General features: G+C 42.9%; 1 protein-coding gene across 2 annotated transcripts; it reads right to left on the bottom strand.

Annotated features, from left to right (window-relative positions):
* Positions 1-259: 259 nt before the first annotated feature.
* brpf3a (bromodomain and PHD finger containing, 3a) lies at positions 260-25,514 on the bottom strand. 2 transcript variants are annotated; one of them, XM_046342924.1, is made up of 13 exons: positions 25,183-25,514; positions 17,439-18,942; positions 17,039-17,195; positions 16,812-16,943; positions 16,498-16,626; positions 16,058-16,370; positions 15,656-15,943; positions 12,425-12,994; positions 10,693-10,762; positions 10,520-10,596; positions 8,063-8,160; positions 1,589-1,743; positions 260-1,372 (listed from the first exon to the last, which is right to left on the bottom strand). In XM_046342924.1, the coding sequence occupies exons 2-13, from the start codon at positions 18,926-18,928 to the stop codon at positions 1,177-1,179; spliced, it is 3,675 nt and encodes a 1,224-aa protein (XP_046198880.1). In that variant the 5' UTR covers positions 18,929-18,942; positions 25,183-25,514; the 3' UTR covers positions 260-1,176. The 2 variants fall into 2 exon arrangements, with proteins under 2 accessions (XP_046198880.1, XP_046198881.1); XM_046342925.1 differs by having other exon boundaries at positions 12,611-12,994.

The raw sequence follows: 25,514 nt of genomic DNA, 5'->3' as shown, positions 1-25,514 counted from the left end.
TTGTCATTCTTTAACTGCATGTTAGATTTTTACTAGACTGAGAACAAACAACCATTTAAAACAATTTATTTATTGTGATAAAATATTGTTTCAGACAGATTGTAGATCTTGTGGTACAATTCAAATGACAAGATCCAGAAGTTCTCTGCCACCTCAGTCTAGGAGGCTGGTGCAATTTTATGCTGACACAATTACAGGGTTTTGTGCCAACTGACCACATTCTCTGATATCTCTAAGTATTGTCACTGATACAAATAGCTACAGAGCTTAATCTTTTTCCGTATTTATTTTTTAAATAACACTTTCAAATTGTCACACGATGTAAATTAAAATCTAATTTGATTTTTGCATTCCTTAAATTACTTTGTGTATTATAAACACAGACATTTACATATATACAACATGATGTGCATATGCTTCTACACATGCAGAGTTATATCACATTTTCTTTATATACCTATGGCTTCACAGCTCATATGTTCTTAACCTTTTCTAACAGATTGTGCTTTTCAAGTCATTGGAGGGTTTGCAAATAATATTTCGCCAAGTTATTGACCTTGTTAAAAAATAAGTGGTTGCAGTGACCGCTGACATGACCGGTGAGAAACAGCATTATCTCCATTGTCCTGACTAGACATTCAAAAGTCCTCATGTTCCATCAAATAGCTGCAACAAGCACACAATTTTCACTTCATATAAAAAAAAAAAAATCCTTCACAATGTGTAAAAATATGTTTAAGAAGCATGGTATTTCAATGACAAATACAATCTGAATATGCTTTGAATCTAGCAAATCCCTTTTGAGGATAAAACAAATACTATGTATTTTCTTGATTCACTTGGCCTAAAACAACCATAATATCACTAGACTCATTGCAACGGAGTGGTTGTGTAAAAGTCCAAAACTAAAATCACAATGAATAATCACATTTTATCATGTCTTAGGAACTCCTCTCACATTTTCCCCAAATTCCAAAATGATAATGTTCACCGAAGAGATGAGAGTCAACCAGACCATCACTCACTTAAGTATATCAAACCACTCAAATTCCATGTCCACGATCTGGTGAATTAATGAAGATAGGGTCGTTCTTCTCTCACTCAAGCTCTTTGTTATTGGTTTGATCCCTCCTAACCAGACAGATTACGTTGGATTTGCACACTGATAAAAATCCTTCATATGAAATTGGAGGGGTTGAAACTGAGGTTCCCCTTGGCGTGGTTCATAACGTGGTTCAGGTGTATCATGGCACGGTCATATGCCGTGTGTACAGACTTGCGGACGCTGGGCTTCTTGCCCTCCATCAGCCGCAGCTTGTCCACTGTGTCATCCATCCCCATTGGCAGCAACTTGTCCCGTGGGAGCCATTGCCTGAAAAGCAGCAAGAAGGTTCAACAGAACAACAAATACAATAGGAAGGAAACCTCTTAAGACCAGCTCTATTTTCCTGGACCCATTAAAAAGTGTCCTAGGTTAAGGAATGTTTTTTTTTGGATACAATAGCAGGGAATCAATAGACACACACATCAACTATCCAGCAACTATGTGACTTGTCATTCAGCAGAACACTCATCTTTACTTTCTTACCAGGTCCTTTTGGTGTCGAAGAACAGCACGAGGTAGTGCCTCTCCCCTGTCGCTTTCTGCCTCCGTTCCCCTAGTTTGAGCACGTCCCCAGGAGGCACGGGGATGGGGATGCCGTTGTGAAGAAGCCCTTCCTGAGGCATGTCAGGGTCAACAACCTGGGGAAATCAATTGGCGGTTTATGTATCCGGTTACTCTCTGTGCTACAACAACAACTGGTAAAGTCAAACTCAACGACATCTAAAAGATGGTAACTTGTCAACCGTTACGTGTGCCAAACCAAAAACTCTTGAAAATCAAGCCAAGTCTATTGCAGTGCCTTCAGAAAGTGTTCACACTCATTTTCACACTCATTTTGTTGTGTGACAAAGTAAGATTAAAATGTATTTAATTGCCATGTTGTGACAACGATCTACACAAAATATTATTGTTCGTGTGGAAGAATGTACTTTTAAAAAATTAAATGGACAAAACACGAATATATTTTTATTACATAAGTATTCAACCACCAGAGTCAATACATATTAGAATCACCTTTGGCAGCAATTACAGCTGTGAGTCTTTCTGGGTAAGTCTCTAAGAGCTTTCCACGCCTGGATTGTATAATATTTGCTCATTATGCTTTTTAGAATTCTTCGAGCTCTGTCACGTTGGTTGTTGATCATTGCTAGACAGCTATTTTCAAGTCTCGCCATATATTTTCAAGTCGATTTAAGTAAACTGTAACTAAGCCCCTCAGAAACATTCAATGTTGTCTTGGCAAGTAACTCCAGTTTGGCCTTGCGTATTAGGTTATTGACCTGCTGAAAGGTGGATTTGTCTCACAATGTGTTGGAAGCAGACCAGGTTTACCTCTGGGACTTTCTTTTTAATCCTAAAAGAACTCCCTAGTCCTTGCGGATGACAAGCATACCCATAACCTGATGGCGCCACCACCATGCTTGAAAATATGGGGAGTGGAACTCGGTGATGTGTTGTACTTGCCACATTTTTTTGCAGTATTACTTTAATGCTTTATTGCAAACAGGATGCATGTTTTGGAAGATGTTTTATTCAGTACACACTTCCTTCTTTTCACATTTAGGTTAGTATTGTGGAGTAACTACAATCTTTTTGAGCCATCCTCAGTTCTATCACAGCCATTTAACTCTGTAACTGGTTGAAAATCACCACGGTGAAACCCCTGAGTGGTTTCCTTCCTCTCCGTCAATAGAGTTAGGAAGGACACCTGTATGTTTGTAGTGACTGAGTGTATTGATACACCATCCAAAGTGTCATTAATAATTTCACCATGCTCAAAGGAATATCCACCCATCTACCAATAGGTGCCCTTCTTCGCAAGGCATTGACAAAACATCCCTGGTCTTTGTAGTTGAATCTGTGCTTGAAATTCACTGCTCGACTGAGGGAACTTACAGATAATTGTATGCGTGGGGTACAGAGATGGGGTAGTCATTCAAAAATCATGTTACACACCATTATCGCACACAGAGAGAGTTCATGCGGAAAGTATTCAGACACCTTGACTTATTCTAAAATGTATTAAATATTCGACAAAGCGAAAACATGTTTTTTAAAATTTGTGCAAATGTATTAAAAATAAAAAACAGAAATAGCTTATTTACATAAGTATTCAGACCCATTGCTATGAGACAGTGAATGTCAGAGCAAAGACCAAGCCATGAGGTCGAAAGTAATTATCTGTAGAGCTCAGAGACAGGATTGTGTCGAGGCACAGATCTGGGGAAGGGTAAACAAAACATTTCAGCAGCATTGAAGGTCCCCAAGAACAGAGTGGCCTCCATCATTCTTCAATGGAAGAAATTTGGAATGACCAAGACTCTTTCTAGAGCTGGCTGCCCGGCCAAACTGAGCAATCGCCGGAGATGGGCCTTAGTCAGGGAGGTGACCAAGAACCTGATGATCACTCTGACAGAGCTCCTCTGTGTAGATGGGAGAACCTTCCAGAAGGACAGCCATCTCTGCAGCCCTCCACCAATCACGCCTTTATGGTAGAGTGTCCAGACGGAAGCCACCCCTCAGTAAAAGATACACGACAGCCCACTTGGAGGCACCTAAAGGACTCTCCGACCATGAGAAACAACATTCTCTGGTCTGATGAAATCAAGATTGGCCTGAATGCCAAGTCTGGAGGAAACCTAGCACCATCCCTACAGTGAAGCATGGTGGTGGCAGCATCATGCTGTGGGGATGTTTTTCAGCGACAGGGACTGGGAGACTAGTCAGGATTGAGGGAAAGATGAGCAGAGCAAAGTACAGAGAGATACTTTATGAAGAGTGCTCTGGACCTCAGACTAGGGTGAGTAGGACAACAACCCTAAGCACACAGCCAAGAAAAAGCACGAGGAGCTTCAGGACAAGTCTCTGAATGTCCTTGAGTGGCCCAGCCAGAGCCCGGACTTGAACCTGATCAAACATCTCTGGAGAGACCTGAAAATAGCTGCGCAGCGACACTCCTCATCCAACCTGACAGAGCTTGAGAGGATTTGTATAGAAGAATGGGAGAAACTCCCCAAATACAGGTGTGCAAAGCTTGTAGCGTCACACCTAATAAGACTAATAGCATACCTAATCGCTGACAAAGGTGCTTCAACTTAGTACTGAGTAAAGGGTGTGAAACGCTCCCCACTAATCTACTGACGGAAAGCAAGAGGTGGCTAACAACAGACCTCCATCCTATGCTAGCTTGCTACCGATGTCCTGGCTAGCTGTCTAAATCGCCGTGACCCCCAAACCAACCACTCCACTCACTGGACTCTTTTGATCACTCGACTAAGGATGCCTCTCCTTAATGTCAATATTTCTTGTCCATTGCGGTTCTAGTTAGTGTTTATTGGCTTATTTCACTGTAGAACCTCTAGTCCTGCTCACTATACCTTACCCAATTTATTAGTTCCACCACCCACACATGCAATGACATCTCCTGGTTTCAATGATGTTTCTAGAGACAATATCTCTCTCTTCATCACTCAATACCTAGGTTTACCTCCACTGTATTCACATCCTACCATACCTTTGTCTGTACATTATACCTTGATGCTATTTTATCACCCCCAGAAACCTCTTTTTACTCTCTGTTCCAGACGTTCTAGACGACCAATTCTTATTGCTTTCAGCCGTACCCTTATTCTTCTCCTCCTATGTTCCTCTGGGGATGTAGAGGTGAATCCAGGCCCTGCAGTGCCTAGCTCCACTCCTATTCCCCAGGCGCTCTCTTTTGATGACTTCTGTAACCATAATAGCCTTGGTTTCATGCATGTTAACATTAGAAGCCTCCTCCCTAAGTTTGTTCTATTCACTGCTTGAGCACACTGCCAACCCGGATGTTCTAGCTGTGTCTGAATCCTGGCTTACGAAGACCACCAAAAATTCTGACATTTTAATTCCAAATTACAACATTTTCAGACAAGATAGAACTGCCAAAGGGGGCGGTTTTGCAATCTACTGCAAAGATAGCCTGCAGAGTTCTGTCCTACTATCCAGGTCTGTACCCAAACAATTTCAACTTCTACTTTTAAAAATCCACCTCTCTAAAAACAACTCTCTCACCGTTGCCGCCTGCTATAGACCACCCTCTGCCCCCAGCTGTGCTCTGGACACCATATGTGAACTGATTGCCCCCCATCTATCTTCAGAGCTCGTGCTGCTAGGCGACCTAAACTGAAACATGCTTAACACCCCAGCCATCCTACAATCTAAACTTGATGCCCTCAACCTCACTCAAATTATCAATGAACCTACCAGGTACCCCCTCAAAGCCTTAAACACGGGCACCCTCATAGATATCATCCTAACCAACTTCTCCTCTAAATACACCTCTGCTGTCTTCAACCAAGATCTCAGCGATCACTGCCACATTGCCTGCATCTGTAATGGGTCAGCGGTCAAACAACCTCCACTCATCACTGTAAAACGCTCCCTGAAACACTTCAGCGAGCAGGCCTTTCTAATCGACCTGGCCGGGGTATCCTGGAAGGATATTGATCTCATCCCGTCAGTAGAGGATGCCTGGATATTTTTTTTAAAATGCCTTCCTAACCATCTTAAATAAACATGCCCCATTCAAGAAATTTAGAACCAGGAACAGATATAGCCCTTGGTTCTCCCCAGACCTGACTGCCCTTAACCAACACAAAAACATCCTATGGCGTTCTGCATTAGCATCGAACAGCCCCCGTGATATGCTCAGGGAAGTTAGAAACCGTTATACACAGGCAGTTAGAAAAGCCAAGGCTAGCTTTTTCAAGCTGAAATTTGCTTCCTGCAACACTAACTCAAAAAAGTTCTGGGACACTGTAAAGTCCATGGAGAATAAGAACACCTCCTCCCAGCTGCCCACTGCACTGAAGATAGGAAACACTGTCACCACTGATAAATCCACCATAATTGAGAATTTCAATAAGCATTTTTCTACGGCTGGCCATGCTTTCCACCTGGCTACTCCTACCCCGGTCAACAGCACTGCACCAACAGCAACTCGCCCAAGCCTTCCCCATTTCTCCTTCTCCCAAATCCATTCAGCTGATGGTCTGAAAGAGCTGAAAAATCTGGACCCCTACAAATCAGCCGGGCTAGACAATCTGGACCTTTTTCTTTCTAAAATTATCTGCCGAAATTGTTGCCACCCCTATTACTAGCCTGTTCAACCTCTCTTTCGTGTCATCTGAGATTCCCAAAGATTGGAAAGCAGCTGCGGTCATCCCCCTCTTCAAAGGGGGGGACACTTTTGACCCAAACTGCTTAAATTCTTGGACCGACTCTCTTCTCTGTATACATCAATGAGGTCGCTCTTGCTGCTGGTGAGTCCCTGATCCACCTCTACGCAGACGACACTATTCTGTATACTTCCGGCCCTTCTTTGGACACTGTGTTAACAACCCTCCAGGCAAGCTTCAATGCCATACAACTCTCCTTCCGTGGCCTCCAATTTCTCTTAAATACAAGTAAAACTAAATGTATGCTCTTCAACCGATCGCTACCTGCACCTACCCGCCTGTCCAACATCACTACTCTGGACGGCTCTGTCTTAGAATACGTGGACAACTACAAATACTTAGGTGTCTGGTTAGACTGTAAACTCTCCTTCCAGACCAATATCAAACATCTCCAATCCAAAGTTAAATCTAGAATTGGCTTCCTATTTCGCAACAAAGCATCCTTCACTCATGCTGACAAACATACCCTTGTAAAACTGACCATCCTACCAATCCTCGACTTTGGCGATGTCATTTACAAAATAGCCTCCAATACCCTACTCAACAAATTGGATGCAGTCTATCACAGTGCAATCCGTTTTGTCACCAAAGCCCCATATACTACCCACCATTGCGACCTGTACGCTCTCGTTGGCTGGCCCTCGCTTCATACTCGTCGCCAAACCCACTGGCTCCATGTCATCTACAAGACCCTGCTAGGTAAAGTCCCCCTTATCTCAGCTCGCTGGTCAACATAGCATCTCCCACCTGTAGCACACGCTCCAGCAGGTATATCTCTCTAGTCACCCCCAAAACCAATTCTTTCTTTGGCCGCTACTCCTTCCAGTTCTCTGCTGCCAATGACTGGAACGAACTACAAAAATCTCTGAAACTGGAAACACTTATCTCCCTCACTAGCTTTAAGCACCAACTGTCAGAGCATCTTACAGATTACTGCACCTGTACATAGCCCACCTATAATTTAGCCCAAACAACTACCTTTTTCCCAACTGTATTTAATTTATTTATTTATTTTGCTCCTTTGCACCCCATTATTTTTATTTCTACTTTGCACATTCTTCCATTTCAAAACTACCATTCCAGTGTTTTACTTGCTATATTGTATTTACTTTGCCACCATGGCCTTTTTTTGCCTTTACCTCCCTTCTCACCTAATTTGCTCACATTGTATATAGACTTGTTTATACTGTATTATTGACTGTATGTTTGTTTTACTCCATGTGTAACTCTGGGTCGTTGTATCTGTCGAACTGCTTTGCTTTATCTTGGCCAGGTCGCAATTGTAAATGAGAACTTGTTCTCAACTTGCCTACCTGGTTAAATAAAGGTGAAATAAAATAAATAAATACTTATGCAAATGTGATATTTCAGTTGTATTTTCTTTATACATTTGCAACCAAATGTTATATATATATATATATATATATATATATATATATATATTTTTTTTTTTAGGCTTGCCATAAACAAAGGGGTTGAATATTTATTGACTCAAGACATTTAAGCTTTTCATTTTTTATTAATTTGTAAAAAATAAAAAAATAAAAAATGTAAAAACATAATTTCACACACTTTCACATTATGGGGTATTGTTTGTAGATCAGTGACACAATCTAAATGTAATTCATTTTAAAATGAGGCTGTAACAAAAAAATGTGGAAAGAGTGAAGGGTTGTGAATATTTTCTGAAGGCACTGTAGGTACATGCAATGAATTAATGACATAACTCATGTTCTCTCACCATTGCTGGGTATGATGGATATCCACGACACTTAGCCCAGACCAAGTCCAGTGGTGTGAGCTCTGTCTGACTTTCAAAGGGCAAAATAATACTCATCCCTGAGGACAAAGACAAGGGATGACATGGATTTTTTTTATATCATGAATTCAAAATGATTGGCACCCTTGATAAAGATGAGCAAAAAATACTAAAATAAATAATATTAGTATAAAATAATTGTACAACTGCTCAGAGAGAGATTTTGTTTAATACAAAAAAATCATTTTCAAAAGATAGGGGTCAAAATTGGCACCCCTGTTTTCAATACTCTGCAAAACTCCCCATGCGATGATAACGGCACTGAACCTTCTTCTAAAATGTTTTATGAGATTGTAGAACGCATCTTAGGCTATTCTTCCATACCAAATCTTACATTTCTTTGTGGAATTGGATGTGTACTAGGGGTTATTGTCTTGCTGGAAGGTCCAATTCCGGCTAAGTTTTAGCCTCCTCACAGGGGCAACAGGGTTTAAGGCTAAAATGTCCTGGTACTTGATAAAGTTCATGATGCCATTGACCTTAAGGGTCCCAGGACCACTGGAAGCAAAATAGCCCCAGAACATCAAATACCACCATATTTTCCAGTAGGTATGAGGTTATTTTCTGCATAATTTGTTTTCTTCCCACATCAACCCCACCACTTGTGTGCGTGGCCAAAGAGCTCTATTTTCATGTCATCTGACCATAGCACCTGTTCATTCCAAGTGCCAATGCGTTTAGCAAACTCCTGCCGTTTACATTTGTTGGTTGCTTTCAAAGCCTTTTTTCTATCTCATGTTAGCTAGCTGATATTTCTCTGGCAAATCACAGCTATGCCAAGATAGCAATAACTAGTGTCTGGATTGTGTTTCTTGAGACACTCGTTCTACAACGCCTTGCTACTTGCTAGTCTAATCAAATAATGTAGCTAGCTAGTGGAACCAACTCCAGGCACGGTCTTACTGCCAGCAAAACATGTAGCTAGCATTGGCTGTAATACCTTTCCTGGACATCTGATTGTTGAACAACTTCTACGGAAGCCCATTTTCACTAGAGTAGCCATTTCTTGATCAATATGTGCATTATAGTGCTCTGCTATCCAACCCGAGCCTGACAGACCCCGACATTATGCACCGGGTTAGGGCCTGGGTTTTTGTTCTCCATCGATAACTAGGGTACGGGCAAGGCATCACTAAATTGATCACTAGCTTTTTGAAGCAGAGCCATTTGCTCGCACTCTGACTAAGATCATAACGTGGTGTCAGAAGTGCTTCCACCTCGTCAAATATAAGACAGGAGAGAAGTTCCTTGAGTTTTGTCAGAGTTTAGAATGACGATAAAGTAGCTACAGCTAACTACTCCCTCATCTCTCTTCATTGAGCAGAGCAGCCCAAGCGAAGACGATGCTATGGCGACGCAGAGCGCATTGCACCTAGGGAGCGAGTGACAGACAGAGAGGAGCAAGTCATGGATTTACTAAAGGAGGAAGTTATTTCTGATTTGGGTCGTACATTTGACAGAAGCAATCGGGCCTGGGTATGGTAGGGCCTAAACGTCGCGGGCAGGGTAGGACATGAGCATTTGCACGTCAAGCTACTGCAAAAGATACTTGTGTTGTTTGTGGAATTTGTTTTGCATGGCCTGGTGCGCCGGGTCTGCTCATTTTCGACCATTCCATTGGTGCTCCTAAGATGAGGTCTGCACCCGCTCCAGGCACTGGGCTATGCAAGACGAACTCGCCCAGTCTTTCACAGAAAACACGGTGCCCCCTACGTCTTTATAGGCAAAAGGGGCATGAATTGTTGATATCATTTTAACTCAAACCCTCAAGTAAATCATGTTGCAGACGAGACCGACATGATTACCAAAATCATCCTATTTAAACTTTGTAGTCAATTTTGAAACTAGAATAAATGTTTCTGACTCATATAGATGCAACATAGTCCATTTTCAAAAGGAGAAGTTGGTTTTCATGGGAAGTTGACCTTTAATAAGTGTATTATTGTTTTAATAGCAAAAGAATGTTTTGCCTGAAGGACAAGCAACATTTTTCTCTTTTCATTTGTAAGTTCCCATGGTGATGGTTGACAAAGGGATTTTACATGGGTGTGACCTCATTTTTATACCCCAGTGAAACAAGAAGCCATGGAAGACCACAATATGGTTCCTTAAACTGAGATTAAATTTAAAAAGTAGAATGTTAATGCAGATAAAAAAGTATTACTTTTTCTCTGAGCAATTGTATTAGTATAAAATAATATATATAATTTCCCCCCAAAAAATGTAGCATACAATATAGCTTGGTATTTGTATTCTTTATTTTTTGCTCATCTTTATCAAGGGTGCCAATCATTTTCCACCTGACTGTATACATCCATATTTGCAAAATCATACCTTAGGGTCAGACATAATGGCTATGTGGTGCATGGACACACTCACCCGAGCCTCCATTCTGCCTCTCTGGGACTTTAGCCAGAGCTGGTTTACCACGACTGCGTTTGGGTAGCAGGGGGGCACTACATCCATAGACAGAACAAAGGGAAGATGCATGTTATTTCTGAATATATTCCACCTTGCAAATCAGAGCATCAGGTGTTCAGAGAGATTCTCACCTGTGTTTTTGGTCATTGGATGGTGGGTCTGAGGAGTCCTCTTTGTGCTTTCCTAGCCCATTTGTCAAGCCTAGTAGAATACAAATTCTGTTAATTGATGTCATCGTCATTATTATCTACCCTCTCTTCCCATATTCAACACTCACAAATAAAGGGTGAAGACATGTTTTCCTTTATAATAAGTAATAACTTGTTAATACAACCACATACAGCTTTTCTTTTTTATTTAACCAGGTAGGCCAGTTGAGAAGTTCTCATTTACAAGTGCGACCTGGCCAAGATAAAGCAAAGCAGTGCGACAAAACAACAACAGAGTCACACACAAACAAACGTGCAGTCAATAACACAATAGAAAAATATATGTACAGTGTGTGCAAATGTAGAAGAGTAGGAGAGGTAAAGCAATAAATAGGCCGTAGAGGCAAAATAATTATAATTTAGCATTACAGATTGGCCTTGTACAGTACAGTGATCGGTAAGCTGCTTTGACAGCTGATGCTTAAAGTTAGAGAGGGAGATATAAGACTCCAGCTTCAGTGATTTTTGCAATTTATTCCAGTCAATGGCAGCAGAGAACTGGAAGGAAAGGCGGCCAAATGAGGTGTTGGCTTTGGGGATGATCAGTGAAATATACCTGCTGGAGCGTGTGCTACGGGTGAGTGTTGCTATGGTAACCTGTGAGCTGAGATAAGGCGGGGCTTTACCTAGCAAAACTTATAGATGACCTGTAGCCAGTGGGGTTGGCGATGAATATGAAGTGAGGGCCAGCCAACGAGAGCATACAGGTCACAGTGGTGCGTAGTATATGGGGCTTTGGTGACAAAACAGATGGCACTGTGTTAGACTGCATCAAATTTGCTGAGTAGAGTGTTGGAGGCTATTTTGTAAATGACATCGCCGAAGTAAAGGATCAGTAGGATAGTCAGTTTTGCAGTATGAGTGAAGGATGCATTGTTGCGAAAAAGGAGGCAGATTCTAGATTTTATTTTGGATTGGAGATGCTTAATGTGAGTCTGGAAGGAGAGTTTACAGTCTAACCAGACACCTAAGTATTTGTAGTTGTCCACATATTCTAAGTCAGACCCGTCCAGAGTAGTGATGCTAGTCGGGCGAGAGAGTGCGGGCAGCAATCGGTTGAAGAGCATGCACTTGGTTTTACTAGCATTTAAAAGCAGTTGGAGGCCACGGAAAGAATGTTGTATGGAATTGAAGCTGGTTTGGAGGTTTGTTAACACAGTGTCCAAAGGGCCAGACGTATACAGAATGGCGTCGTCTGCGCAGAGGTAGATCAAATGACTGCGTGGCAGTCATTTGAGAAGCCAAGGCTATTGAGTCTGCCAATAAGAATACGGTGATTGACAGAGTCAAAAGCCTTTGCCAGGTCGATGAAGACGGCTGCACAGTATTTTATCGATGGTGGTTATGATATTGCTAAGGACCTTGAGCATGACTGAGGTCCCCCCATAACCAGCTCGGAAACCAGATTGTATAGTGGAGAAGGTACGGTGGGATTCGAAATGGTCGACGGTCTGTTTGTTAACTTGGCTTTCGAAGATTTTAGAAAGGCAGGGCAGGATGGATATAGGTCTATAACAGTTTGGGTCTAGAGTGTCTCCCCCTATGAAGAGGGGGATGCCCGCGGCAGCTTTCCAATCTTTGGGGATCTCACTCGTTACGAAAGAGAGCTCGAATGAAATGACAGAGCAAATGTAAATTAAATGTTTGTATCTACCATCCTCTTTGACGAGATAGAGGGGCTTGTCTGCCTCGCTGTCAGAGTTGGACCCTCTGGACCTCAGGTGGTGGGATGACGGTGAGGAGGGTGTGGGCGGTGTGGGGGGAGGGGCAGGTTTGGAGAGGGCGGTCACACTGGGAGGTTTTGGAATGGTGGGGGTACGGTCCAAGCCATTGGTTTTACCCTCAGTGGTCCGTCTGTTCTGTAACTGTGCCGCCTTGTTCTTTGCGAGTCTTGCTCCATTTTTAGCTTTCTTGAACAGAACCGATGTACGACGGCCAACTCCAACCAAAGGACAGGCGTTAATGGGAGGACTGGGAGTTTCCAAAGGAGAGACCTCTTGAGAAGCCTCCTCCTGTTTGCACGGTGTCGGTGTCTCCCCAACTTCAGCATCATCATCACTCCGCCCGTTGCCCCCACTACGGGAGGATCTCTGGCGCTTGTAGGAGCGCCCTGGTGACCTTCGCCCTGTGGTCACTAGGCCCAGTAAGGGTGGTTCAGGCGGGGCATCGCCTGGCAGGGGGGACGACACTGGGCATGAAGGCTCTAGTGTTGGTGGAGAGTCATCTACAAGAAGGAAACATGCATTTATCACCTTGTTAAAGCTCAGACACACCGGTAGGATTGTCAAATGTTTGACTACCGACATTACTTAGCACTTCTGAACAGTGTGGGCAAATAATCTCTTTTGTATTCACACAGCAAAGATCTTGAAGTCGTCAGCCACTCAGCCTTGTTAAAATACTCCAAACCAGAAGGTGGCAGTAGCGTTGTTTGGCAATGCATATCCATGTTTATTGCTTATGGTCTAGATTCCAAGCTATCTGCACTAATGTTGCTATTTTGTAGAAAGCCCTTGTTACTAGCCAGATGGCCACCTAGCCAGATGACGAAGAAACAATTGAATTCACCATAATCCCATGCTGCCAGTGCCAGTCCATAGACAAAAGTTTAGTTAGCTAGCTAACGTTAGATGTATATATTTTTGGCTCCCCCATGTGGGAGTTTGTGCTCTCTGATTGGCTCAAGTCAAGTGGTTAGCCACTGACGAGCATTGCCATTCTACAAGTAGAATCGGTAGGTTCGTCGCTGCCGGATCGGCACACAGCAGGTACCGCTTTTGTTCTAGCAAGAGAAGGACCGGTCTCCCACTGTGACAAGTACCTGTCGGCAGTCTATCAGCAGTGAGATTCTCTGTGTGTTTCATGCTTTAGGGCAGGGGTTCCCAAACTTTTCACTCAGACATTTTCTTGCAATTCTATATATTTTGCCATGTCTAATGTTTATTCATGTGATATTTGAGTGACTCAAACATTACAACAAAATCTCTTTATTTAGCCATTTTACATATAAAACCTTATTTGTTCATCAAAAATGTTGAATAACTCACCACAGGTTAATGAGCAGGGTGTGCTTGAAAGGATGCATATAACTCTGCAATGTTGGGTTGTATTGGAGAGTCTGTCATAAATAATTTTCCACACACATTCTGTGCCTGTATTTAGTTTTCATGCAAGTGAGGGCCGAGAATCCACTCTCACATAGGTACGTGGTTGCAAAGGGCACCAGTGTCTTAACAGGGCGATTTGCCAAGGCAAGAAACTCTGAGCGCAGCCCAATCCAGAAATCTGCCAGTGGCTTCTGATTAAATTTTCAGAGAACCGCTTGTTGTAATTTCGACAAGGCTCTCTTGTTCAGATATCAGTAAGTGGACTGAAGGCAGGGCATGAAAGGGATAACGAATCCAGTTGTTTGTGTCATCCATTTCAGGAAAGTACCTGCGTAATTGCGCACCCAGCTCACTCAGGTGCTTCTCTATATCACATTTGACACGGCCCGTAAGCTTGAGTTAATTTGCACACAAAAAAAATCATACAATGATGAAAATACCTGTCTGTTGTCCTTGTTAATGCAGACAGAAAAGAGCTCCAACTTCTTAATCAGTAATGAAAACTTTAAGCTAATCTCTAAATAAATAAAAAACATGTCAATACTTTGCCCCTTGATGACCAGCACATTCTGTATGTTGTAAAAGCGTTACATGGTCACTGCCCATATCATTACATAATGCAGAAAATACATGAGAGTTCAGGGGCCTTGCTTTAGTGTCCTAACTGTAGTGTCCAAAACGTCTTCCAAGCGTTCAGGTATTCCCTTGGCAGCAAGAGCCTCTCGGTGGATGCTGCAGTGTACCCAAGTGGCATCGGGAGAAACTGCTTGCACGCGCGTTACCACTCCACTATGTCTCCCTATCATGGCTTTAGATACCAGTATAGATACCAACACATCCTGACCACCAAAGTCCATTTGATGTCACTAAGCTGTCCAGTACTTTAAAAATATCCTCTCATGTTGTCCTGGTTTCCAATGGTTTGCAGAAGAGGATGTGTTCCTTAATTGACACCCCATAAACGTAACAGACATATACCAGGAGCTGTGCCAGGCCCTCCATGTTTTTGAACTCATCCAGCTGTAACGCATATAATTCACTGGCTTGTATGCGAAGCAGTAATTGTTTCAAAACATCACCTGCCATGTCAATGATGTGTTGTGAAACAGTGTTGCTTGATGAAGGCATTGTCTCTGTATAGTTTTTGGGGCTTTTCCCCCAGCAATCTCCCAGCCATATCCGCGGCAGCAGGAAGAATGAAGTCCTCCACAATAGTATGGCTCTTGCCTGTCCTAGCCACTCAGTAGCTCACCATATAAGACGCTTCTAGCCCCTTCGAATTAATGGTATCTGTTGCTTTCATACATGTCTTACTACTCAAAAGTCATCTTTATTCTCGCTCAAAATTGTCATGTTATGTTTATACATTTCTGCGCAAGAGTGAAGGTTTCCCACGAGAGAGTAACAGTTAATGTGATTGGATGTTGATTATTTGACTAGGCTACCTGTATTTGACATTGTGTTGTTATTTTGCTGAACACTAGATGGTTTAATAAACATTTTGCCAATGAAACAAGGCTACTCAGGTGAGAAAAAAACCTCACCCAAATGTATAGCCCCGTTGGAAAATATAAATGTACTGTTGAAAATGTGAATCACATTTTTATTTGGCGTACACTCGACGGCATAGCGCGTACCTCACCCAGTTTGGGAATACCTGCTTTAGGGCAATAAAATCAGAATTGCACAACAACAAATCAATCATTTGACTAACACATCAATTCTAGAAAGATTAGTAGGGTTGGAAAGCAACAATAAAAGTAAATCTCTTCTCTTACCTGTCCCCGGGGTAAAGGCTGATGTTAAAGGACCGTTCTCCACATTGCCCTTCTCTCCCTTTTCTTCTTCCCCCTCTTCCTCGACTTCTTCTTCTTTCCCGTTGAGAGACTGTGAGCGCTGCTGCTTGTGTCCGATCGTGTTGATCTCTCTGCGCAACAGCCGGATGCGTTTGGTTCTCCCTCCACTGGAGCGCATGGATGTCACCATGTCCAGCTTCTCCAGCAGGGCCTTCAGCTGCTCCTCTGTGGACAGGTGGAGCCTGTTGTCTGGGTCCAGGAGAGAGTCCACTGTAGAGAGAACACAAAAAGAGGAGAAAGAGAAGAGAGACATGAGTTATGATTGTGAAGCTCTATTCTCTGAACGCCATTCCACGGCCAACCCAACCTGTGAGCTGTGCTCACCGTCCTCCCAGGTGCATTGGTAGAAGCCGTGCATGTTGGGGAAGTCTGGGAGGTGCATGCCCGTGCTGGGGTCCAACCCGATGCTCTGGGCCTGTCTGTGGGCGTGGCGGAGGACAGCCCCTCCCACCTCCCGCAGCTGCAGGGCGGTTCGGTGGAAAGCGGTCTCCTTTGAGTTGTACCTCAGGCAGTTGGACACCATGAGGTTGAAGTCGCCCTCCAGGTCTGCAATGGAGCAGTAAGCATGGGCCTCCAGTTTGGCACGCATGCTGGACAAGTCCATGGGCTTGGAGATGAACTCCAGATAGTCCGGGACCTTCAATTGAAAACAAACAAGTGAACAAACTTTTCGAGAAAGAAGCAGGTGAGAAAAGCATGGCTAGAGGCTGAATTGTAAAGCAATGCAAAAAAATACCAATCTAATCTTATCTAACTCTACTAACCTCTGCTAGATTCACAGGCTGAGAGAAGATCTGAGCCGTGTCCTTCTCCTGAAGCTGGTCGAGGGTGGAGCGCAGCAGTATTAACGCAGGGGTCAACTTCAGCTCCAGAGCAGCCTGTTGAAGTTTCATCTGGAGGGAGAATGAAAGAGGGGGAGAGAAAGAGGTCATATGAAAGGGTGCAGAGTCATTTAAGGAAAGCAATTAGACAGATACAGTGACTGTAAAAATGCATTATTTTCATACGTCATATGCAAATTGTAACTCATGATTATACAGTATGTAAAATCATGGCCTCCCCCGACTGACAAAAGTACCTGCTCTCTCTTTAGTCGCTCTCTCTTGCGAATGAGTTCCACCAGGAGCCGGGCTCTCTCCAGGTCCTGCCGCAACTTCTGCCAGTACCGTAGCTCCTCCCTTGCCGCACTAAGCTTCTCATCAGGCTCCCTCTGAACACATGCAAACACACATTTTACATTTCACTATCAACACAAGATCTATAATTGACTTTAAGTCGTCGTCCCCCCCCCCGTATTTTCCTGACCTGCTCAGTAGTCTTGTGAGCCTGCAGATGCGAGTGCAGGCGCCGGATGAGAGGCATGCCATTTCGGGATTGACGTTTCAGCAGCCAGTAGTTGTGAAGCCTCTGCATGAACTGGTTCTTCCTCTGGACAGCAACCCCAGTGCAAATCTTGTTCAGCCTGTTCATGACATTGCAATAACTGTTATTCATATTTTGGCATCTTTCCACTGTATAGATAGTGTATTAATAGTTAGTACAATGCAGTTGTACTGTTCCATTAAACATACATTATTATTAGGCTATAAAAATGTGCTCTCTAAACTGAAGATCACTCAAAGCAAATATACCGGTAGTAAGAAGACAAAAGAGAAGAATTCTACTGGGAGTGTTGTGTTGGTAGAAGGGGTGTGGGAGGGCTGACCTGTGAGAGGGGATCTGAGGCACCAGCAGCACAGGCACAGCGGAGCGACGGGTCGTCTGACCTTTCTTCTTCTTCTGGCCCTTGGGAGTCTTTTTACTGGGTAGGGCCAAGGGGCTCTGAGTGTATGACCTTTGACCTCTGTTCCCCCTTCCTCCCACCAGCCTCCCCTCCACATCACCAGACCCATCTCGCCTTAACCCGACCGGGGAGTGATTCTCACAGAAGGCAGTTTTCTTTACAGAGAAGGTGGTTCCGTTGACCCCGGTCTCTCGGACCGGGTCGATCTTCATGAAGAGGCCAGCCTTCTGGGCACAGGTGACATGGAAGGCCCGGTAACAGTTGGCCTTGTGGCACTGGATGGACGCGCCCCAGCCTTTCTGCTTGCACAGGTGGCAGGTGAGCTTCCAACGGGCTGGGGGGATGTTGTTCACCCCCTCCACGGGCTCCAGGAACACTGTGTTGGCAAAGCACACCTCTGGGATCCATATGGCACAGACTACATGGGCCCAGCGTCCATCACTAGTCTGTTTGAAGGCACCTCCCCGGTTGGGGCAGAGCACACAGTCCACGGGGCGCGAGGGGGACTGCAGACAGCAGCGGCACAGCCACTGGCCCTCAGGAATGTAGGGCACACCGTAACACTCCTGGTGAACGGCCAGGTTGCAGATGTCACAGAACAGGATGACGTTGCTGTTGAGACACTCGTCGTCCAGGCAGACGCAGCAGAAGGCATCCTCGTCTATGGCACTCTGGGACAGGGCCTGGCTCCGTGACTCCAGGATGGACTCCCTCTCCAGACGGTCGATCAGCAGCTCAAAGGTATCCGGGGAGACGGAGGCGTGGCCATCAGACACCCTCTTTTGGTTGACCATCTCCAGCCAGGCCAGGTCCTCCTCGTCCATGTCGTACTCTGCCTCACAGTCCTGCTCCTCTCCTGACTTCTCTATGAACCGGTAGTAGGCCGCAGGGAGGGGAGGTGCGGCTGAAGGACACAGGGAGTCCAGCACGCGGAAGGTGGGCTCAGGGAGAGGGCTTTGGTGGGAAGGGTGCTGGGAAGGATCAGTTTGGCTTTGCGTGTGTTGCTGACCACCAGAACGTTGGCTCAGGTGAGATGAGGTTTTGCTCTCCCTCCTGCGGCCCTTTGGGTTGGGAGGTTTGCGCCCTGGTCTGGCTCTGCTCTGGGTTTGTTCGCTGTTTTCTTTGTTACTGTTGCACTCAACAATGTCCTGAGCCATCATCTCATCCTCTGTGATGACTGGCAGAGGGTCTGTGATGTTGATCCTGTGAAGCCTTCCATCCAGGTCCACCTCCACCATCTTCTGGGCCTGAGCATAGGTCAAAGTCTCTCTAGATGGAGATAGTTGCAGTCTGTAGGGGGAAGGCGGCCGCGGCCGAACACTGGAGACCCTGCCCCTTCCCCTTCCCCGGCCCCGGCCCATCTCAAGCCCAACTTCTCCAGCACTGCATCCCCGCCTCCGCAGCCTTCTCATGGGGGTCTAGTTTCCTAGAATGGAGAGGGTGGAGTTATGCAAAAAAAAAAAAAGAAACAAAATCGGTCGTTCAATTCTGAATTGCACACTAAGTCAATCGAGGAACTAATTAGAAGGTATCCTTCATTTGAAATGTCATGAATGATGATTACATAGCACATTAGGATAGAGAGACTATAACTTAGATGTATGTGAGATAAGGAAGACAACCCACCAGAGTAGATTTGAAACAGTCAAACACCAACTTATCAACATACAGTAGCTAATGCACTCACCAGTGCCAAGCCTGCTGCAGGTTTGTGCAAGAGAGATTCACAGGAACATGCACATTACATTTTCTGGTCAAAATAGGGCAATTCAACAGTAATTGTACTGAGACTCAGATTTTTTATTTTTTTAAATGTATTTAACCTTTATTTAACTAGGCAAGTCAGTTAAGAACAAATTCTTATTTACAATGACGGCCTATCAAAAGGCCTCCTGCGGGGGATGGGGGCTGGGATTTAAAATAAATAATTAAATTAAAATATAGGACAAAACATACATCACGACAAGAAACACAACACAACACTACATAAAGAGACCTAAGACAACAACATAGCAAGGCAGCAACACATGACAACACAGCATGGTAGCAACACAACATGACAACAACGTGGTAGCAACACAACATGACAGCAGCACAACATGGTAAACATTTCAAATGTATGCCCAAAATTTTTTATAATAATTTCAAAGTATAACAAACCATACAACTCTGCAACTTTTACACTGACATTTTTACAAAAACATTTAATGGAAGAACTGTGCAGATGCTAAGTTTCGTAACAGAAGTTCTGTAAAATCTCCCTTGCTTTTTACGTGACATTTTAAAAAAAACTATTAAATATCTGATCCGAGTTAAGATTCAATGAAGTCTGCTATGACATGACACCCTGGTTTGAAAACATATCTTTGGTAATTAAACTACAGTTAGTGAGGTTTACACCCGGTAACAGAATTGCAGAAACAGAATTTCAACATGGGTCCCTGATCTGTACTATACAGAAATACATCATTATGTATAGTTCATGGTGATGTATCCTAAATAGGTAAACGAACGTATAAATATTTAATATCCTCCTTTGCATATTTGGGCATTATTCTACACATTGGCTATTATTTTAATGAGCACCGCGGCCAAACACCACCAAATTTGGTTGGTCCGGACTAAATCTGAACCAATCATAGACCTCTACGTTTCACATGTTTGGAGATCAAAGTACAGCACAGTGGAGTATAGTCAAGTAGAGTACAGTTCAATACCATAGAGTACAGTAAAGTATAGTTCAATACAAAGAATTATAGTGTAACCTACCCATGCTTGTGTGCTCTACTGTGTACAGTACAGAATTCTACTCCACTCTATAGGACTGTACTATACTTTTCCTTACTGTACTGTGTTCTACTGTACTGTACTATACTACTTTCTTAACTGTACTGTGTTCTACTATACTCTACTGTCCAAACTTGTGAAAACTAGACATCTATGATTGGTTCAGACTTGTTTTGGACCAAATTTAAACCAATCACGGACATCTATGTTTGGGCCAAATTAAGGCCGGTCCAGACGTCTGATGTTGGATATGATACATGATACATGATATGCCATTTAGCAGACGCTTTTATCCAAAGTGACTTACAGTCATGTGTGCATACATTCTACGTATGGGTGGTCCCGGGGATCGAACCCACTACCCTGGCGTTACAAGCGCCATGCTCTACCAACTGAGCTACAGAAGGACCACGATGTTGAAAACAAATGTTGAAATCAAGTTCAGGGTGGATTGACCAAATTTCAACTACTTTTCAACGTCCGTGGACATCGGTGCTCAGTGGTTGAAAGGGCTGGTTACAGTAAATGGAAAGAGGGGCTCATGGGGTAAGAACCAGTAAGAAAAATGTATGTGAGTGAGTGGTTGTCCAGACTTTTCACACTCTTGCTTAGACCACCAGACGACAGAAAGAGAAAGAAAACAGTTCTGCTGAATATATGCCAGTGGAAGGGAGGACAGTAACAGGTCACCCAAATGTGGTGTGACTATTATGATATTCCCATTGTAGCCAAATCAATTGCAGAAATTCCGTTAACAGTGTTTGGGGAAATTCTGTTACTGATTTAGTAACAGAATTGAGTTTAAATCACTTACTAATTCATAAACTAAATTTGTATTAGTAAAAACTGACTAATTGATACGTCTACTTTTACTTGTTACTTCTGTTAATTTTCTTTATCCTCCCTAATTATGAGGGAGAGAAATTTGAAATGATCTTAAAGATATGTGGGTTTTTGGTAAAGGATATTCAAGACAAGGCAATGTTTCTTCAACTTACAGAAGACAAAAAAAAAACATATACTAATCTAACTGTTGGTATTGGTTGGCAAGGGTATTTTTATTTAACCTTTATTTAACTACGCAAGTCAGTTAAGAAAAAAATCTTATTTTACAATGACAGCCTACCCCTCCCCTAACCTGGACAACACTGGGCCAATTGTGCACCGCCCTATGGGATTCACTATCACGGCCAGTTGTGATACAGCCCGGGATCGAACCAGGGTCTGTAGTAACACCTCTAGCACTGAGATGCAGTGCCTTAGAATGCTGCGCCACTCTTTACTTCAAAATTGTGTTTAATTTCCAATACCTTTTAAGACTTTTTCTGATAGATGTTTTCTAAGAAATCAAAGGCTTTAATTATTCCATTATAATTTTGGGGATTGAAAATGGTTGAACAATGTATAGTGTCTTCAAACCCCTTGACTTATTCCACATTTGTTGCATTACAGCCTGAATTCAAAATGGATTTTAAAAATAATAATAATTCTCACCCATCTACACATAATAACCCATAATGACAAAATGAAAACGTTTCTAGAAATGTTTGCTAATGTAATGAAAATGAAATATACTGAACAAAAATATATATGCAACAATTTCAACGATTTTACTGAGTTACAGGTCATATAAGGAAATCAGTCAAGTGAAATGAATTCATTAGGCCCTAATATATATATATTTCACATGTCTGGGCAGGGGTGTTGCCATGGAAGGGTCCGGGAGAGCATAGGCCCACCCACTGGAGAGCCAGGCCCACCCACTGGGGAGCCAGGCCCACCCACTGGGGAGCCAGGCCCAGTGAATCAGAATGAGTTTTTCCCCACGAAAGGGGATGTCGAGGTCCTGGGATGACGTGGTTAGACATGGTCTGCAGTTGTGAGGCCGGTTGGACGTACTGCCAAATTCTCTAAAACGACATTGGAGGTGGCTTATGGAAGAGAAATGGACATTCAATGCTCTGGAAACAGAGAGTTCCTGAGTGGTGCAGTGGTCTAAGGCACTGCATCTCAGTGCTAGAGGCATAACTACAGACCCTGGTTCGATTCCAAGCTGTATCACAACCAGCTGTGATTGGGATCCCCATGTCAGTAAAAATAAAAATTGTTCTTAATTAACTGGCTTGCCTACTTAAATTAAGTTAAAACAGCTTTGGCAGACATTCCTGCAGTTAACATGCCAATTGCACGAGCTCTCAAAACCTGTGGAATTGTGTTATGTGACAAAAACTGCACATTTTAGAGTGGCCTTATATTGTCACCAGCACAAGGTGCACCAGTGTAATGATCACACTGTTTAATCAGCTTCAGGATATGTCACACCCATCAGATGGATGGATTATCTTGGGAAAGGATGCTCACTAAACAGGGACAAACAAATGTGTGCACAAAATTGGAGAAATAAGCTTTTTGTGCATACTGAACAATTCTGGGATCTTTTATTTCAGCTCATGAAACATGGGACCCATGCTTTACATGTTGCATTTATATTTTATACAATAATATCTCATTTACATAAGTACTCACACCCCTGAGTCAATACTTTGTGGAAGCACCTTTGACAGAGATTACAGCTGAGTCTTTCTGGGTCCAAGAGCTTTCCACACCGGAATTGTACAACATTCGCCCATTATTCTTTTCAAACTTCATCAAGCTGTCAAATTGTTTATTGATCATTGCTAGACAACCATTTTCAGGTCTTGCCCTAGATTTAAGTCAAACCTGTACTCAGGAACATTCACTGTCTTCTTGGTAAGCAACTCCAGTGTAGATTTGGCCTTGTGTTTTAGATTACTGTCCTGCTGAAAGGTGATTTCATCTCCCAGTGTCTGGTGGATAGCAGACTGAACCAGGTTTTTTCTCTAGGATTTTGCCTGTGCTTAGTTCCATTCGGTTTCTTTTTTTCTCCTGAAAAACTCTGCAGTCCTTAAATATGCTTGAAAATATGGAGAGTGGTACTCAGTAATGTGATGTATTGGATTTGCCTCGAACTTGACAATTTGTATTCAGGACAAAAAGTGAATTGCTTTGACACATTTTTTTGCAGTATTTCTTTCGTGCCTTGCTGCAAACAGGGTGTATGTTTTGGAATATTTTGTATTCTGTACATCAGTTAGGTTAGTATTGTGAAGTAACTACAAATTTGTTGATCATCTCAGTTTTAAAGACACCCATTGGCCTTATGGTGAAATCCCTTAGTGGCATCCTTTCTCTCCGGCAGCAGAGTTAGGAAGGACGCCTGCATCTTTGTAGTGACTGGGTGTTTTGATACACCATCCAAAGTGTAATTAATAACTTCCCCATGCTCAAACATATATTCGATGTCCCGCTTTTTTTATTTGCCCATCTACCAATAGGTGCCCTTTTTTGCAAGGCATTGGAAAACATGCCTGGCCTTTGTGGTTGAATCGGTGTTTGAAATTCACTGCTCGACTGAGGGACCTTACAGATAATTTAATGTGTGGGGTACAGAGATGAGGTAGTCAAAAAAACAACAACTACTATTTCACACAGAGTGACCATGCAACTTATGTGACTTGTTAAGCACATTTTTACTCCTTTACTTATTTAGGCTTACCATAACAAAGGGGTCAAATACTTATTGACTCAAGACATTTCAGCTTTTCATTTTTATTAATTTGTAAAAATTTCGAAAAAACATAATTCCACATTGACATTATGGGGTATTGTGTGTGGGCCAGTGACAAAACATCTACATTTAATCCATTTTAAAATTCAGATCAACACAACAAAGTGTGGAAAAAGTCAAGGGGTGTGAATAGTCTGAAGACAATAATATATATATTATGATATCTGCTCTAACCAGCTCAGTTCTGTCATGTCAGTGCAGATTGAGACCAAGGAATGGAGTTCTTTAAACTTGCATCCCTTTGGAATTACCTGGATTTCTACATAAATTAGTCAAATGGGATCTGATCTGCCTCTAAGTTGCAACAATAGACAGTGCTTAAACTAATAGTCTTTTTCTTCTCTAGTCTAAGTCTAAGAGATAGCTTTCATTTGACATGCTCTTATGAACTTCATATGTTCGTGCTCCTGGGACCTTTCACATGGAAATGACCAATAGCCACAAAGCAGAAGAGACATTAGGCCTACTGATTTTACTACTGATTTGCAATCAAATAAATTATCACAGATTCATCTCATATCAGAAAAACACTAAAAGCAATTTGGTAGCTATTATAGTCACTGAGGTATGATTACGGAGCGGCAGGTAGCCTAGTGGTTGGCCCAGTAACTGAAAGGTTGCTAGATTGAATCCCCGAGCTGACAAAGTACAAATCTGTCGTTCTGCCCTTGAACAAGGCTGTTAACCCAATGTTCATTGTAAATAAGAATTTGTTCTTAACCGACTTGCCTGGTTAAAAAATAAAATAAAAATGACAGCAATTTCTTTGCCACACATCTAACTAACAGCCTAGTTTACATCCAATCACAGCTCGAGAATATTCCACACTTCTATATGTAACCAATCAACTGCTCATATCTTCTATTTTTTGCTCACATAGTTGGGTTGCAGAGCGCTAAACACCAAACCGACCCGACTGTCAGCCATTTTATCCATACAACATTTGCAGTCACTATTATTGTGAACAGATAAGCAACCTATAAAACAGTGGCACCATAACTGGGTTAACACGGTCCATAACTACAAGTATCATTTTGGCTAGAATGCCGCAATGTGTGTCCTCAGGCTACGGACCCTTCAAACACAACTCTAACCCTAGCTAACGTTTTAACAAACTAACGTTACTATTTGATAGCTAGCTTGCACAGGGCACATTTAGCTCGACATGACGAGCGCCATATTTTATGAAGCAAAAACAAACAAGTCAGCCAAAATGTCGGAAGTGTTTACCTTGTTTAACGTGATCCTATGACATGCGCGAGCCAGAGAAAGATAACGTTAGCTAACGTTGAAATACGACCGACATGCTAGTAACAAGCTATGCCATTGCTACCCGGTAATTTCAGGGGCGACAGCGTCATCTTCAGCACTTCAGTCCTCCATGGTGACTTCGGACAAAATGCTCAAACTCGACCTGCTGACATATCTGTGATTTAGACGTCTTCGACTTGAAATGGCTACTCTAAATGGCACATACAATAACGTAAGATGTGTCAGATTGATGTAGCTAGCTAGCTAGCTATCTTGGGATGTAGCTAGATATTCAGTCAAGATGGCTTGAA

Source organism: Oncorhynchus gorbuscha, linkage group LG03 (genome assembly GCF_021184085.1).
Source record: "Oncorhynchus gorbuscha isolate QuinsamMale2020 ecotype Even-year linkage group LG03, OgorEven_v1.0, whole genome shotgun sequence".
NCBI classification, from domain to species: Eukaryota; Metazoa; Chordata; class Actinopteri; order Salmoniformes; family Salmonidae; genus Oncorhynchus; species Oncorhynchus gorbuscha.
The sequence above is the reverse complement of the archived record's forward strand: the minus strand, read 5'-3'. Positions and strand labels throughout refer to the sequence as shown.

Excerpts from the sequence above, each read along its gene's own strand:
- brpf3a (XM_046342924.1), bottom strand. The coding sequence starts at position 18,928 with ATGAGAAGGCTGCGGAGGCGGGGATGCAGTGCTGGAGAAGTTGGGCTT. Across the intron at positions 8,161-10,519 it reads GAGGCAGAATGGAGGCTCGG|GGATGAGTATTATTTTGCCC; the intron begins GTGAGTGTGTCC and ends CTTTGTCCTCAG. Across the intron at positions 1,373-1,588 it reads TTCGACACCAAAAGGACCTG|GCAATGGCTCCCACGGGACA; the intron begins GTAAGAAAGTAA and ends GCTGCTTTTCAG.